Below are 16,565 nucleotides of genomic sequence, written 5' to 3' on the forward strand. Positions count from 1 at the left end.
CAAACACAACCTCCAAGATGACAACTGCCTTGCTGAGGAAGCTGAAGGTAAAGGTGATGGACTAAACCCAATTGAGCACCTGTGGCGCATCCTCAAGTGGAAGGTGGAGGAGTTCAAGGTGTCTAACATCCACCAGCTCCGTGATGTCATCATGGAGGAGTGGAAGAGGATTCCAGTAGCAACCTGTGCAGCTCTGGTGAATTCCATGCCCAGGAGGGTTAAGGCAGTGCTGGATAATAATGGTGGTCACACAAAATATTGACACTTTGGGCACAATTTGGACATGTTCACTGTGGGGTGTACTCACTTATGTTGCCAGCCATTTAGACATTAATGGCTGTGTGTTGAGTTATTTTCAGAAGACAGTAAATCTACACTGCTATACAAGTTGTACACTGACTACTCTAAGTTATATCCAAGTTTTATTTCTATAGTGTTGTCCCATGAAAAGATATAATAAAATATTTGCAGAAATGTGAGGGGTGTACTCACTTTTGTGATACACTGTACATAGTCTATGTGGACAAAAGCATCGAGACACCTACACATTACACATACAGGATGTTACGTGGGAGAGAAAGGACTCAAGTGCGGAGGTTAAATGAAATAATGATTTTATTTAATTAAACAAAACAATAAAATCAAAACACAAAACAGAAACAAAACAAATAGAAACCCCACTGGAGACCGCTGGGCGATGCAGGCAACGAAAAGTGAAAAAGGAGAACAAAGATTAATGCAAGGCGCGAACCCGGGTCGCGCCGGTTGTGTTGCCACCGCGCTACCGTAGCGCGGGTGAGGGGGTGTGTGCAGACGCTGAAAATAAACCAGTTGGATTCAAACCGGGTAGTGGCGTTTTAGCCGAGCGCTTGACGGCATCGCCACCAGGCAGTTACAGAATCCAATGGACCACTAGAAAGTGAACGCCCCCAAAATCACCTATGGTGCGGTTCGGGGGGGGAACAGAAGGCTCCTTCATTAGCCGCAGCTAGAGACAGTCTGTCCAAGAAAATAGGTAAAGAAAACCAGTTAGTGATAAAGGTAATCAAGCTCCTAATGCGGATTCGAACCGGGGTTGCTGGCGGACCAACCGAACGTTTTACGGAGTCGCCACCCAAGGGTTGCAGAACCCACTAGCTAGATTCAATAAGCGAACTATAGCGGTGAGAGACCCAGCGCCGTGTCACGGGGCTGGCTTCAACCGCTAATGCTAACGGGGAAATAAAAAGCAGTTCAAGGACTGCACGGCATCGCACCACGCTACTTCTAAGAAAGGTAAAGCAAAGCTAATTACCTCAACCTTGCGGTCTACACACCCTAATGGCCTTACGCCACCAGGGGTACCTCTAAGGCTAAAAAGAAGCGTGGGGGAGCCGTCAGCAGTCCCCACGGACACCGCAGTGCCCAAAACAAAAAAGGAAATGAAGGCAGAAGGTGCGACGCCTGCAGCCTGGCGGCGTGCCCTTAAATAAGGGAACCGCAGCTGCAGGTCGTTCGCCCTAACGAGCTGGCCTATTACTTAAGGCCTAGCTCAGAACTGCTCTGTAAGGCTTGTGACGTCGGGGAAGAGTGGTAAGTCCCACAGACGCCACAGAACCTTACAGTACCCCATCCTTAAAGGGACCTCTCCCGAGGTCCCTAGCCCAGCGGTCCAGTTCCCACAGGTTGCTACAAGCAACCGGGGGATTCCCCCAGGTTGCTATAAGCAACCAGGGAGTGCCCCCCCAAAAAAATATTTGGGAGAGAATGGGGGTCCTCCGCTGAGTCCAGAAATGGTTGCACCTTTCTGTTACGTGGGAGAGAAAGGACTCAAGTGCGGAGGTTAAATGAAATAATGATTTTATTTAATTAAACAAAACAATAAAATCAAAACACAAAACAGAAACAAAACAAATAGAAACCCCACTGGAGACCGCTGGGCGATGCAGGCAACGAAAAGTGAAAAAGGAGAACAAAGATTAATGCAAGGCGCGAACCCGGGTCGCGCCGGTGCATGGCGGTTGTGTTGCCACCACGCTACCGTAGCGCGGGTGAGGGGGTGTGTGCAGACGCTGAAAATAAACCAGTTGGATTCGAACCGGGTAGTGGCGTTTTAGCCGAGCGCTTGACGGCATCGCCACCAGGCAGTTACAGAATCCAATGGACCACTAGAAAGTGAACGCCCCCAAAATCACCTATGGTGCGGTTCGGGGGGGGAACAGAAGGCTCCTTCATTAGCCGCAGCTAGAGACAGTCTGTCCAAGAAAATAGGTAAAGAAAACCAGTTAGTGATAAAGGTAATCAAGCTCCTAATGCGGATTCGAACCGGGGTTGCTGGCGGACCAACCGAACATTTTACGGAGTCGCCACCCAAGGGTTGCAGAACCCACTAGCTAGATTCAATAAGCGAACTATAGCGGTGAGAGACCCAGCGCCGTGTCACGGGGCTGGCTTCACCCGCTAAAGCTAAATGCTAAGCCAATAATATTGATTAAGCGAACCGGTTATTGACTAAGGTAATCAAGCTCCTAAAGGTAAAGCAAAGCTAATTACCTCAACCTTGCGGTCTACACACCCTAATGGCCTTATGCCACCAGGGGTACCTCTAAGGCTAAAAAGAAGCGTGGGGGAGCCGTCAGCAGTCCCCACGGACACCGCAGTGCCCAAAACAAAAAAGGAAATGAAGGCAGAAGGTGCGACGCCTGCAGCCTGGCGGCGTGCCCTTAAATAAGGGAACCGCAGCTGCAGGTCGTTCGCCCTAACGAGCTGGCCTATTACTTAAGGCCTAGCTCAGAACTGCTCTGTAAGGCTTGTGACGTCGGGGAAGAGTGGTAAGTCCCACAGACGCCACAGAACCTTACACAGGATATGTTATTACATCTCTAAATCCATAGGCATTAATATGGAGTTGCTATAATAGCTTCCACTCTTCTGGAAAGGCTTTCTAAAAGATTTTGAAATGTGTTTGTGGGAATTTTTGCCAATTTATCTAGAAGAATATCAGAGATCAGACACTGAGATGGCCTGGCTTATAATCTCTGTTTTAGGTTAGGTGTTTGATGGGGTTGAGGTCAAGGCTCTGTGCAGGCCGGTCAAGCCACACCAAACTCACTGAATCATGCCTTTATTGACCTTGCTTTGTGCACTTGCTTTAGGGCCTTCCACAAACTGTTTCCACAAAGTTGGAGGCATACAATTGTTCAAAATGTCCTGATATGCTAAAGAATTAAGATTCCCCTTCACTGAAACTAAAGAGCCTAGGCCAACCTCTATAAAATAACCCCACAGCATTAAACTTTACACTTGCCACAATGCAGTCGGGCAGGTAACATCCATCAGACTGCCAGATAGAGAAGCGTGATTGCTCACTCAACAGAACATGTTTCCACTACTCCAGGGTCCTGTGGCAGCATGCTCTACCGCACTCTATCCAACGCTTGGCATTGTGTATGGTGTAACGCATGCATGCAACTGCTTCGCAATGGAAACCATGCCATGAAGCTCCTGGTGCACAGTTTTTGTGCTGATGATAATACCAGGGTTGGTTTGGAGGTTTGTTTGCTGTGGTCTGCTGCTTTGTAGCTGAGTTGCTGTGGTTCCTAAATGCTTCCACTTTTTTGTAATGCCACTTACAGTTGATAGTGGAATATCTAGACTGGAAATTTCAACGCCTGTCTTGTTCCACGGTGGCTATTACAGTACCATGCTCGATTTAAATGAGTTCTGCAGAACAACCCATTCTTTCACAAATGTTTTTAAAGACAGACTGCATGGCTACAAGCTTAATTTTATACTCATGTGGCAATTAAACACTTGAATTCACTGATTAAGAGGTTTGTCCCAATACTTTTGTTGATATATATTCAAGCATTTTTAAATAAGGAGTCATATTTATTAACATCTACATCTTGCATCACCACCACTCAAAGCCACCTCAGTTTTAGACCTGTAGAAAACTCTCCTTACACTCTATTATTTTAAACAGTTTTGCATGAAATTTTAGTGTTAAAATTTGACACACCTTGTGCACAATGCAATGCATGCCAGTCAATCCACTTTTGACAAACCATGTCTTTTACATTAGTAATTAATTGATAGGCTGTATTTTTTTCATCCTAGAGGATTGATGCTGCATCACAAATAATATACTATGTGCTAAATAACTTGTAAAACAGCAACAAGAGCAATGGTCAAAAAGACAAATACAACCTCACATCAGAAAAAGTTGGGACAGCATAGAAAATGCAAGTACTAAAAAAAACAACCCACAGAGTTTCTTACATTTACTTTGACTTTTAATTGCAGACAGAATGAACCTGAGATATTTCATGTTTTGTCTGGTCTACTTCATTTCATTTATTAATGCAACACATTCTAAAAAAAGTTGGGACAGTAAAGCATTTACCACTTTGTAATGTTGCCATTACTTTTCACTACACTTTTCTGCATTAATAATTATTTCGTTTTTTCACGTCATTACTATGAAGGTATATTAACAAATTAAATTAAGTTGAGCAGACAAAACATAAAATATCTTGGGTTCAAACTGTCTGCAATCAAATAAAAGTAATGCAATCAAAGTAAATGTAAGGAACACTGCATTTTTGTTTTAGTTGCATTTTCCATACTGTACCAACTTTTTCTGATTTGGGGTTGTAGACAAATGCAAATGTTTTGATGGTAAAACGAGCTTCATGTTTAAAACCCTGCTTAAACCAGCTTAAGATTATTTACTGGTTTACTGGAATGGTCCAGATGGTCTTAAAATCTGACCAGCATCCAAAACCACCAAACCAGAACATGCTAATCAGCGAGACCCGTGTGACCTGCTTAAACTGATTACAAGTTTGTTTGCTCAGATTGTTTATTCAGCAAAGCTTGCATTTGTAATTGATGTGTGTGTTTTTTTAGATCAGTCTTCATAAAAAATATTGATTATATTATGTTTTAATAATATGTGGCTACATCTTTTGTAAAAATCTATATTAACCATGTATTCAGGAATTTATAAATTGTTTTGATAAATCTCTTGTTTTCTAGTTGGGTTACACACCACTAATCGTCGCTTGCCACTATGGAAATGCCAAAATGGTTAACTTTCTTTTGAAGAACAACGCCAGCGTTAATTCCAAGACAAAGGTACATTCATAAACAGTTTAGAGAAACATGGTTAAAACATGATGATGTCATGAAAGTGAATTCTCTGTGTTTTTTGTTCAGAATGGATACACACCTCTCCATCAAGCAGCACAACAGGGCAACACTCACGTCATCAACGTCCTGCTGCAGTATGGAGCCAAGCCCAATGCCACCACTGCAGTGAGTAGATAAGTACACACAGATGTTTAAAAGAACAAAACAGACACAAATTGAATTTTGATTCATGAATCGTGAATCTGAATCATGTTCTTTTAGAATGGAAACACAGCTCTTGCCATTGCTCGCCGCCTTGGTTACATATCAGTGGTTGACACATTAAAAGTGGTCACAGAGGAAATCATTACCACGACCACAGTAAGATTACCACAGTAGATATACTGTACCACATTATTACTCTATTAATTCATTATATCTTCTTATTATGTAATAATGAGCTGATGGTGTTTTTACAAAGATGGTGACAGAGAAACACAAGCTGAATGTACCAGAAACGATGACAGAAGTCCTCGATTTATCCGATGATGAAGGTGAGTTCACAGTCAGCAAATGATTGTTAGTGATACATAAATAAGTGTGCATTGATAAAATATTTATTAGATTTTAATCACTGTAATTATTATGAAATGTTACGTAGTGACTGGGCAGGTTGCTGATGGTGCTATGTCTGATGAATCCTATGATGAAGGTACACAGCACTATTTCAGTGCCTGGGTGCTGCTCTGTTTGCTGTGCTGATTGGTCTAAATTATTACTCATTAATCATTTACAAAATAAAAAATGGGAACTGTTTTATTATGGACAATACAGTGCAGTTCTTAGCAGTGGTCGATTAGTGCATTAGACCGTTGCACCACCCGAGCGCCCCAGTGTGATACTTCCTGATGAATTCATACTAGAGATTCTTGGTGGATAGAAAAAAACATGGATACATCTGGCTGGATACAGCTAATCAGAATAATGCCAGTGGGGGATCAAAATTATTATTCCCTGACAATGTATGTTAGCAGATAAATACATTTAATAGTTTTTTTTAAAGTCCTCTTAGTTTGCCATTTAAATAAATGAAGCTCGGGTGACAGTTCTCAGCATTCAGGGAGAAAGGCTTGCTCTGCTCCTCTTAAGGGTTTAAACAGCATAGAATTGCTGAAAAAATATATTTAGAAATCGTCTTTTCCAGACATAAAAAAAATAATGGAGAACAATGAATACAGATGTTTTGGGAGAAGTGCGTTTAAACATGTACGTTTATATATTAGATTATAAAACATATTAGATACTAAATTACAAATAGAGTGGACTGATATGCTTTTCAAACTAGGTAATGTTAGACTGGTTACACATAGACTGGTTACACACTGGTTACAGTAGATTCAGAAAGTATTCCAGTATTTTGTATAATTGATACAAATTCACAATTAGCAATTACTATTACTATATTGGTTGAATAAGAGGTTAATTAGAGTCTGGATACACTAAATACTAAATATTATGTGGATACACTAAACACTAAATATTATGTGTACGGTAGACCTTACTTACACACGTTAAACTGATCTTCAGAGTTTATACTTGTGTATGCATATTTCACTAAATACAAGGAAATCCATATACTGTACTATTCAGAATTTTTGTGCATTTTGTATTATTGGTTTGATTTTGAATGAACATACTGCAAAAAACACTTAATCACCCATAAATCAGGGGAAAATGTGTTTTGGTGTTTTTAGAGTGGTGCAGCAGTAAATTACTCTATTGCTGGAATTCAGAGTCCTATGGATCTCTGTGATCAAATTGTGGTAAGGCGTAGATCAGGGCAAGGATATCAAACAACATCTAAGGCTTTGAGTGTTCCCAGGACCAATTTGATCATAGTGGCCGCAGACATAAAATGACATGTAAAAAATATTCTTTGGTCTGATGGTACGAAAGTTGAACCCTTAGGGCAGGACAGCAAACATTATGGTGAAAAACAGGCTCTGACTAATATATTCCCTACTGTGAAACATGGTGGCCGTTGCATTATGCTGTGGGGTGCAATCCAGATGTGCAAAGCTTGTACAGATCCATTAAGACTCGTAATAAGTATAAGTATTTATTAAGAGTTAATACTTTTACGCAATTTCAGTTTTTGATTTTTAATTAATCTTTGAAAAACACATGATGGGTAAAATGGCAAATATGTTAATTTATATTCAAATCCACTAAACAAACTGTGCAGTAGTCAATCAAAAGTAGTGTTTTCTTTATGAAATAAGCAATTAGCTATTAATATATTAGTTAAGAAGTTAATTAAAGTCTGGATACACTAAATATTATGTGTATGGTAAACCTTACTTATACACATTAAACTGACCGTTAGAGTTTAAACTTGTGTATGCATGTTCCACTGAATACATGAAATTCATAAAATTTTCAGCCATATTGACTACTGTTTAACAGGCAATGCTGGTAAGAACAGAAATACAGTAAATAACCCACAATATAAAAATAATAGTATTCGGACTGATTCAAAATCTTGGCATTAATATGGTGGCAGCATCAACCTCTTTTTCAAGGCAATGACAGTCTTTACTCTTTAAGGAAAGCTTACCACAAGGTTTTGGAGTGTACATATGGAAATTTATGCCTATTCAGGTAATAGAACCCTTAAAAGATTTACATTTAGATTTTCATTTTTGGCATTTAGCAGATGCTTTTATCCAAAGTGACTTACAGTACAGTACTTACAGTATACAGTCTAAGCAATTAGGTGTTAAGGGCCTTGCTTAAAGACCCAACAGTGGCAACCTGGTAATGCTGGGGCTTGAACCAGCGACCTTTCAATAACTAGTCCAGTACCTTAACCGCTAGGCTACAGCTGAGATCAAGCACCCATGTTGAACAGTTTGCTACATCAAACTGGTCAAACCCTGTTTTTATTGACTGCTTTGTGCACAGGGGAACAGTCTGGAGGAAATGTTACCACACTGCTACCACATATTTGGAGGCATATAACTTATTTTACATAATTGATTTCATACATTTGATTGCAATGGGTGTGTTCTTAATAATAGCTAAACTTAATAATTATGTTTGTGAATTTAGTGTATATTTGTATTAGTATTTGGGTAAAATGCCAAAACTTGTGCTTTATGAACATTTATGTCTCTCCATGAAAGGCCATACGGTACATTCAACACAATTATTCATTAATAAATATCTTCTGTTGTTCCATTCTCTAGGCAGCCGGTATGCTTTGTACAGTCAGACTTTAGTATGTTTGCTATTTACTGTGAATACTGTTCTTGCACAGATTCCTGCCAGTGCTAGAATTACTTCCCCTGCTGGTCACATCTGGGAACAGCAGCAGTGGAGATTTACTATTTTACTGCTAAGGCTATATTATATAAGCTGCTTGGTTAGGTTAATAATAGTACTAGAGGCATTTATGAAACACGTAGGCCTTGTTCTAATGCAATACAGAAAAAAACAGAAAAAAAACAATGTGTGGTGTGTGTGTTTTAATTCTGTTCTAGTGCATTAACGCTTTAATATTTATAGCCAGTAACCCCTGTTTTTGAGTGTTCTTACACTACTTGGTCAAAAGTGTGTGGATACCTGAGCATCACATCTAAAAGCACCACTTTCCTGCTGTTTGCTCTTTTTATAGGTTTATCCACTAGACTTTGTTACATGGGTGAATGGGTTCACTATTATTCATTATTACTGAAGTCAAGCAATAATGTTGGATGATATAAGGTCTTGCTGTTTGTTTCTACTCAATTCATAGATGTTAAGTGCGGTTTGGTCAGGCAAGAATTTGCACAGCAGACAAATTTGCACAACAAAATCAACAAACCTTATAAACACCATGCACATGGGTTTTACCATGCTAAAAAATTCTTTAATTGATTTAAAAGCTATTTCTAATGCCAATGTGATTTATACACCAATTACTAATGCTTTGTGCATGGTGTTAGAGTTGTGTGCAGCTACTTTTCCATACTTAAGTGTCTCAACACTTGGCAGACCCATTTCCATTTTATTTAATTATTTTCTCCCTTTTTCTCCTGATTTTTTAGTGTAGCCAATTAGTCTTCCGCTGCTGGAGACCCCGGTCACGTCAGAGAAGAGTATATTTGCCTGCCTCATGCTACCTCAAACGCATACATAGTCCCTTGATTTCTTCTTATTCACCCACACTTGAGAGTCACGCATCAATCTCCATGCTTCTCTACTTCTGTACAGGTGCCTCAGGCTGCTAACCAGGGTTCTTACACAGTATTAAAGACACCACCCACTTAGTCCGGTCTTTCCCACCCAGCAGATGGGTGGCCAATTTTGTCTGCTGCAGGCTCTGCCAATTGTATCCGCTGGGGGGGTCGCCCAGCCGACTGGTAGCAGAGCTGAGATTTGAATTCAGGGAGTTTAGAATCCCAGTGTTGCGTGTTACCTGAATATCTTGCTGCGCTTTCGTTGTGCCTAAGTGTTTCCAATTTATTTGCAGCACTTCCAGCTGACATGCTGGAAAAGTTGGCATCCGATTACAGTGCAAAACTAAAAGTCAATGAGCTTGGATTTCATACACCTGTGAGGCTTAAATAGACACACACTAAATTATTACGAACTCAGAAATTAGATTTTAGAAAGAGTGTCCACAGACTTCTGATCATGTGATTTGCCTTTTGTGAGTGAAGTGTGTTGCAGTCCTGACCTGTATTGCTTCTAATGAGGATACCTGGGCTTTATAAACACTGAACAAATAAGGAACTTCAGGTATATTTGTGAAGACATAAAATCAGTGATGTTCTCTACATGTCTACTAGGTGAGGACACTATGACTGGTGATGGAGGAGAGTATTTAAGAGCAGAGGACTTGAGGGAGCTGGGAGATGACTCTCTGCCTGGACAGTACTTGGATGGCATGAATTATCTGCGGTTTAGTCTAGAAGGCAGCCGATCTGAAAGGTATGTAAAGGTTCAGAAGATATGTCTGATAAAATAGCTGAAGCTAACCTGCTATTGTAAGCTCTGTGTGGGGTAAAGCTGTGGCACAGGTGGTAATAGCCAGTCATTTACAAACAAAACGAAGAGGGTTGGGGAAGAGCTAACAACCTGTACATCAGCAAAACCTTTTTAGCCAGTTAAAAACGACTTGTGGTTAATTCTATTTGCTGAAAAGGGTACAACCAGATTGGTTCAATGGTTTCCAGCCAAAAAAATGTGCCCATAAAAGGACATCTTAAAGGTTTTTGCAGGTCAGCATTTTAAAGGCAATACTAAATAAAATAAAGTATATAAACATCAATGCCTTGCCTTAAAAAATTATAGATAAGTACTGATAAGTTATAGATAAGTTTTTTAGATTGTGCTCATTATTATTATCACTCACTCACTTTCTTAATCGCTTGTCCAATTAGGGTCGTCGTGCTGAAGCCTATCCCAGCATTTCAATGGGTGCAAGACACACAGTAACACCCTGGACAGGGTAGACACACACACCCATTCACATATAGGGCAATTTGGTGTCTGCAGTTAACCTGACTGCATAATTTTGGACTGTGGGAGGAAACCTGAGCTCCCGGAGGAAACCCACGCAGACACGGGGAGAACATGCAAACTCCACACTGAAAGGGCTTGGATAGCCCCGCCTGGGGATCGAACCCAGGACCTTCTTGCTATGAGGTGACAGTGCTACCCACCGAGCCACCGTGCCACCCTCATTATTATTAATATTATTATTATTATCATCATCATGTACAGTATATAGTTCATTTGAAACTACCTGAAAATCACATTTAAGAAATCGATAAAAAACGTATCTTAAAAAAACCAATAAATACACATTGATTCATTTTTAAAAATAAATTAACCACAAATGTATTTATGCTTGCAAAGTAACATCATCCAATTTAACAGTTTAAAACCCATGCAACCGAAAAGCTGTAAAAATAATAATAATAATACAAGCTTCAAAAGAAGCATAGCTTTTTTTCACACATATTAAAACCCTGTATACCTTCATAGACCAAACCAAACAGATCACAGTTCATAACAATTTTTAACTGTGGAACTGTTACAAAACTAAAATTAACTGGCTATTTATGGATAAGTCAAATTTGGTAATACTGTGTACAACAGAACTAAGCAAGACACAACACTCAGAGCTAACAGTGAAAAGATAGTCAGCTAATGATTGCTGTTCAGCTAAAACAAGTCTATTGTCGATGGGTATGCTTTTGATTTAGGGCTTAGTATCTGGGACAGTCACACTGGAGTGTTACATAACGTGTGTAATACACATATGACTGTAACAGAAGCCAGTAAGGAGTTCCTCAGGAATCCTAAATACTTGCCCCAGATTGCACCCTAGCATATTGTTATTATTAGTAGTGGTATTAGTATTTAGTATGGCTGTCACACCAAATTAATCGTGATTAATCGACTGCAAAAATAACTAAGCAAAATTTGAAGTTATGCACATTTTTATTCCAAGAACATGTTAACCAATAAAAAAAAATCTTTAGAAAGCCAGCCAATGCCTATATAGAGTTGTTAACAGCTACCCATCTTTCAGCCATTAATATAAAATGACAAGTCTGTTCACATTATCTAGCAAAAGTGAGGATTTATTCCTGTTCGTAACCCTGCCACTGGAAACAGGCGCTCAGGGTACTACAATGAACCATTTCTAAATGCAACACGTTGTAAAACGTCATGTGGACCCACATCGTTAACTATGTTAAAGCGTCTACAGTCCATTGTGATCCATTTAACACCAGTATTTGTAATGTTCCCACGACGTGTATAGTCCATGAGCTTTTTATCCAAATTTCTCTTAAATAAAGTTAGACTGAATCTGAGCTCATTTAGCCTGTAACGCGTATCTGTGTGCGCAGATGCCCGACGAGACAAAGGCGTGCTCTGACCAAAGCTGATATTAAAGAGTCAATAAATAACTGTAATTTTGTCTAGTGATTTCTCACGCTTTTTGAAAACAATAAATATTATTTAAAATATCCGATATTTCGCAATATGTAGCAGCAGCAGTTAGAGTAATTTGTAACTCACGACCGCAAACTGGAAAAAGGCCCGTATTTCGCTGTACAGTATAAACACAATGCTGCTGTGTTAAAGCAGCGCAAATTACCACAGTAACGTATGTTTAAAGTGGCACAAACATAGCCAAATAAAAATCATTTGATTAAAAATTTTATTCTTGATTCATTTTTTAAATGACGATTAAATTGACAGCCCTTGTATTTAGTATGTAAAATGCTGCTTTGGATGTAGCGTTTTTGTTCATTGACTTGACCTGCAAATCAAAGCTTGCTTTACCAGAGAAGTCTCTAAATCCCCAAACCTTCAAATCTCACTTCCATGTGCATTTTTTACCTTATTTACTTACTTTTTATTACTTTTAAATTTCAGCATTACTAAACATATACTAACTTGCAAAAGTCCTTTTGAAGCTAGCTCAAAACAGCACAAACCTTTATTTTTATTTTTATGCCAAACCTAATCCTACTAACTTTGCATTGATGTGTTTCCTCTACTGCTTACTCAGTCGGTTTCAAAGGTATGAGGACAGTCCTCTAAATCTGAAAATGTTAGCGTTTGCCAGATGTTCTTAAGTTTCTGCTAACTCATTGGTTGTTCTGTTTCATTTCAGTATGGACAGATCTTATCGTCAAAGCTATTACTCTCCAAAGCATGATGGGATGGAGGACACAGTGCACAGTTACCAGGTATTGCTTAAAGGTTTTTAATATTTACAAAATGTTGCATAGTACAATTCTGTTCATAGAGAGAGATTGTTGTCACTTTACTTTGCAAAAAAAAAATGACAGTAGTTTACTACAAAAAAGCATTGCGTCTGATGTATTAACACAGCAAGTCATCTACCATTGTAACCTGTGCAGTGATACCTTTAGTTCCTGTGATGATTTTATCTATTTTGTTTCTAGGTATCATCTCTTTCTAATGAGAGGGACCCATACAGACTGAACTGGGAATCTGAAAACCTGGACAATATAGCACTCTCCTCCAGTGCTGCTCAATCTAGGTATGAAACCACAATCTCTCTCTCTTACACACACTCACACACATACACACACAGTCAGATTCATATTTATTTGCATAGTGATTACGATGTTGCATTTTTAGCTTTCTGACACATTTGGAGTTGAAATGAAATAATTGATATGAGATCAATGTGCAGACTTTGAGCTTTAATTTAAAACTTAAAACTTAATTTAAAACATCAAAAATATGGTTCAAAATATATGGAAATAATAATAAGTACAAATACAAGGGACAGATTTAATTGGCTTAAAAGTAATTGGACAAAAAAACAAAATCATAATGAAAAGTTAAATATCTTAATTCCACCAAACATACTTTTTGAATAGTTTTTTAAACATTATGTTTTCATGTTCTCCTAATATGTGCATGGGTTTATCCCGGATACTTAATATATCATCTTTTAAGAACATGCAGAAGGTATAATTGCTGTTTGTAAAAAATAAATGAGTAAATAAACAAATAACTGAATTGCCAATACAATTCCAGGCTAAATTTTAGTGGGGTTTGACTAGCACTTTTTTTTTACACAGTTTAATTCTGATGATTTTGTTTGTTTTCTTACTTAGTGTTTTAACACTGAGCTTTTGCCTACTTATCCTTTTTATCTTTTATATTGTTATAATTCTCCTTTTATCTCTTTTCTTTGTTTTTGGACTTTCTGATGGTTATTTTGTTCTTTCTCCAGCCATGCTTCTCCGTGCCATGATCATGACAACAGCAGGTGACCAGCTGCATTTTTACATGATTTTTACCCTTTCTGCATTTTGAATGTGCATACTGTTAAGCTCTGTAGTATAATACCTGCTCTGCCCATCAGCTCTTGCCAACCTATACTAGTAGAAAAATACCTTGCTTTTCTATTTTCTGTGATTTTTTACGTTTTTAATACTATTCATCAGCTAACAAAACATTGCCGGTTAAAAGCCAGAAGTTAACATTAAGTGCATAAATTTTTTTTTTATTAGAAGTCACTAATGCAAGACCTCTGGTATTAAGTGAAAAGGGTTCAAAGAAATTCACTTTTTGGTAAATTAGCTTAATCCTAACAGTAGAAAAAATGAGAAAAATCCTTTAATCTTTAGTCTTTAATTAAAGTATTTTTCTTAGGGAAAAACCCTCAAGTACAAATATTCTTTCATAATGTCCCACAATTATTGCCACCCTATGGAATTATTAAAAACAATATGTAACTGAAGCATCTTTCAACTTTTTTTTTAAAGTTGATCAGTGTGTCTATGAACAAGCAGTAATCCATGAGGACAGTGTGGAGAATAGTAAGAGAGGCAAAATAAATAGTTGCCAAGACTCCAAAGCTTATTATTTATTGTTAGATTGAATAAACTATTTAGCATTATTGTTTTAATACCGTGGCTCAGTGAGTAGCACTGTCGCCTCACAGCAAGAAGGTCCTGGAATCGATCCCCAGGCAGGGCGGTCTGGGTCCTTTCTGTGTGGAGGTTGCATGTTCTCCCCGTGTCTGCGTGGGTTTCCTCTGGGAGCTCCGGTTTCCTCCCACAGTCCAAAAACATGCAGTCAGGTTAATTGGAGACACTGAATTGCCCTATAGGTGAATGGGGGTGTGTATGTGTGTGTGTGTATGTCTGCCCTGCGATGGACTGGCGCCGTCCAGGGTGTTACTGTGTGCCTTGCGCCCATTGAAAAGCTGGGATAGGCTCCAGCACCCCCCCCTTCCCCCCCGTGACCCTAATTGGATAAGCGGTTAATAAAGTGAATGAGTGACAGTGTTTTAATATTGTACAGTTGCTTGGGTTAAGGGTAAGTAATTAAAAAAAAATGATAAATAAATGTTGATTGGATTAACAAGATTTGGTTTCGGTTTTTAGCCTATAAAGTGGTCATACAATTGCTCTAATTGTTTTTAAAAGTGATGTCACAGGATCGACAGTTTACACTGCCGGGATATTTGCTGTTTTGTTTTGCTATTTTAAACAATAGATCTTCCAAATGTAATAACTATAATTCTATTTTATTAATATTAGTTATAGTATTATTTTAAATTATATTCAAATTTTACTTGTCTCCCTTTTCACTGCCAGTGTGACATAATGTAGTTTAAATGTTATTATTTTATTATGTTTTATTTATTATTTACCGTACTTGAAAATTGGGACCAAATAAAATCCAAGCTATATAGAATTGTGGTTTTAGGCTGTTTTTAGGCTGTGCCACCTGAGCACACTACCACATTGATCATCTAAACTGCTGTATGTATGCTAGTTGGCATATTCTCATAAAATCCAAATAAAAGAAATAGCTTAAAGCACTGACACCAGGTATTCTCTCATGTGCAGCTTTCTTGTCAGCTTTATGGTTGATGCACGAGGTGGCGCCATGCGAGGCTGCCGCCATAATGGCCTGCGCATCATCATCCCTCCCAGAAAGTGCAGTGCTCCAACACGAATAACCTGCAGACTGGTAAAGCGGCATCGACTGGCTTCTATGCCCCCGATGGTTGAAGGAGATGGACTGGCAAGTCGAGTTATTGAGGTGGGACCCTCTGGTGCGCAATTTCTTGGGTAAGATCTGATTTTGAAATACATAAAATAATTGATGAACCTTATCACATACAAACATTAAACTATATACTAAAAACCTGAATATGTATGAAAGATACTGTACATATAAAAGTGGATATACTGATCAGCACGTTGGTGCAACAGGTATTGTGAATGCTACTCAGTCAGCAACCTGTGTCACAGGAACCAGGAGTGTGGCATGTTCTGCCTGTCCTTATGGGTGGACTCCTGCTTTGATCAGTATAAAGTAGTTACTAAGATGGGAAAATTTACATTTGATAATTAAATTTGTTTGCATGTGGATGTGCAATACTTTGTCTTGCTTTTGGTGAGATCTCCACATTTTTCTTCTTTGCTGCTATTAAAATAAGCTTATATTTCCAACCTGCACCTAACCAGGCACGTTTGCAGCTAACACTTGACTTTCATTTGCTTAACAACTTACACCGATCAGCCATAACATTAAAACCACCTCCTTGTTTCTACACTCACTGTCCATTTTATCAGCTCCACTTACCATATAGAAGCACTTTGTAGTTCTACAATTACTGACTGTAGTCCATCTGTTTCTCTACATACTTTTTTAGCCTGCTTTCACCCTGTTGTTCAATGGTCAGGGCCCTACAGGACCACTACAGAGTAGGTATTATTTAAGTGGTGGGTGATTCTCAGCACTGCAGTGACACTGACATAGTGGAGGTGTGTTAGTGTGTGTTCTGCTGGTATGAGTGGATCAGGCACAGCAGCGCTGCTGGAGTTTTTAAATACCGTGTCCACTCACTGTCCACTCTATTAGACACTCCTACCTAGTTGGTCCACCTTGTA

General features: G+C 38.9%; 1 protein-coding gene across 21 annotated transcripts in view; it reads left to right on the forward strand.

Moving 5' to 3' along the window:
- Nucleotides 1-16,565, forward strand: part of ank2b (ankyrin 2b, neuronal) — a 206,401-nt gene that overhangs the window by 137,267 nt on the left and 52,569 nt on the right. For 15 of the 21 annotated variants that reach the window (XM_062994040.1, XM_062994039.1, XM_062994034.1 and 12 more), the window contains 10 exons: nucleotides 5,020-5,118; nucleotides 5,200-5,298; nucleotides 5,395-5,493; nucleotides 5,594-5,666; nucleotides 5,774-5,824; nucleotides 9,945-10,086; nucleotides 12,791-12,866; nucleotides 13,086-13,183; nucleotides 13,889-13,924; nucleotides 15,516-15,740. In XM_062994040.1, coding sequence (XP_062850110.1) covers nucleotides 5,020-5,118; nucleotides 5,200-5,298; nucleotides 5,395-5,493; nucleotides 5,594-5,666; nucleotides 5,774-5,824; nucleotides 9,945-10,086; nucleotides 12,791-12,866; nucleotides 13,086-13,183; nucleotides 13,889-13,924; nucleotides 15,516-15,740 — 998 coding nt within the window. The remainder of the gene's footprint in view (nucleotides 1-5,019; nucleotides 5,119-5,199; nucleotides 5,299-5,394; nucleotides 5,494-5,593; nucleotides 5,667-5,773; nucleotides 5,825-9,944; nucleotides 10,087-12,790; nucleotides 12,867-13,085; nucleotides 13,184-13,888; nucleotides 13,925-15,515; nucleotides 15,741-16,565) is intronic. The other 6 variants (XM_062994037.1, XM_062994056.1, XM_062994045.1 and 3 more) reach the window with 1 other exon arrangement.

Source organism: Trichomycterus rosablanca, chromosome 4, assembly GCF_030014385.1.
Source record: "Trichomycterus rosablanca isolate fTriRos1 chromosome 4, fTriRos1.hap1, whole genome shotgun sequence".
NCBI lineage: Eukaryota > Metazoa > Chordata > Actinopteri > Siluriformes > Trichomycteridae > Trichomycterus > Trichomycterus rosablanca.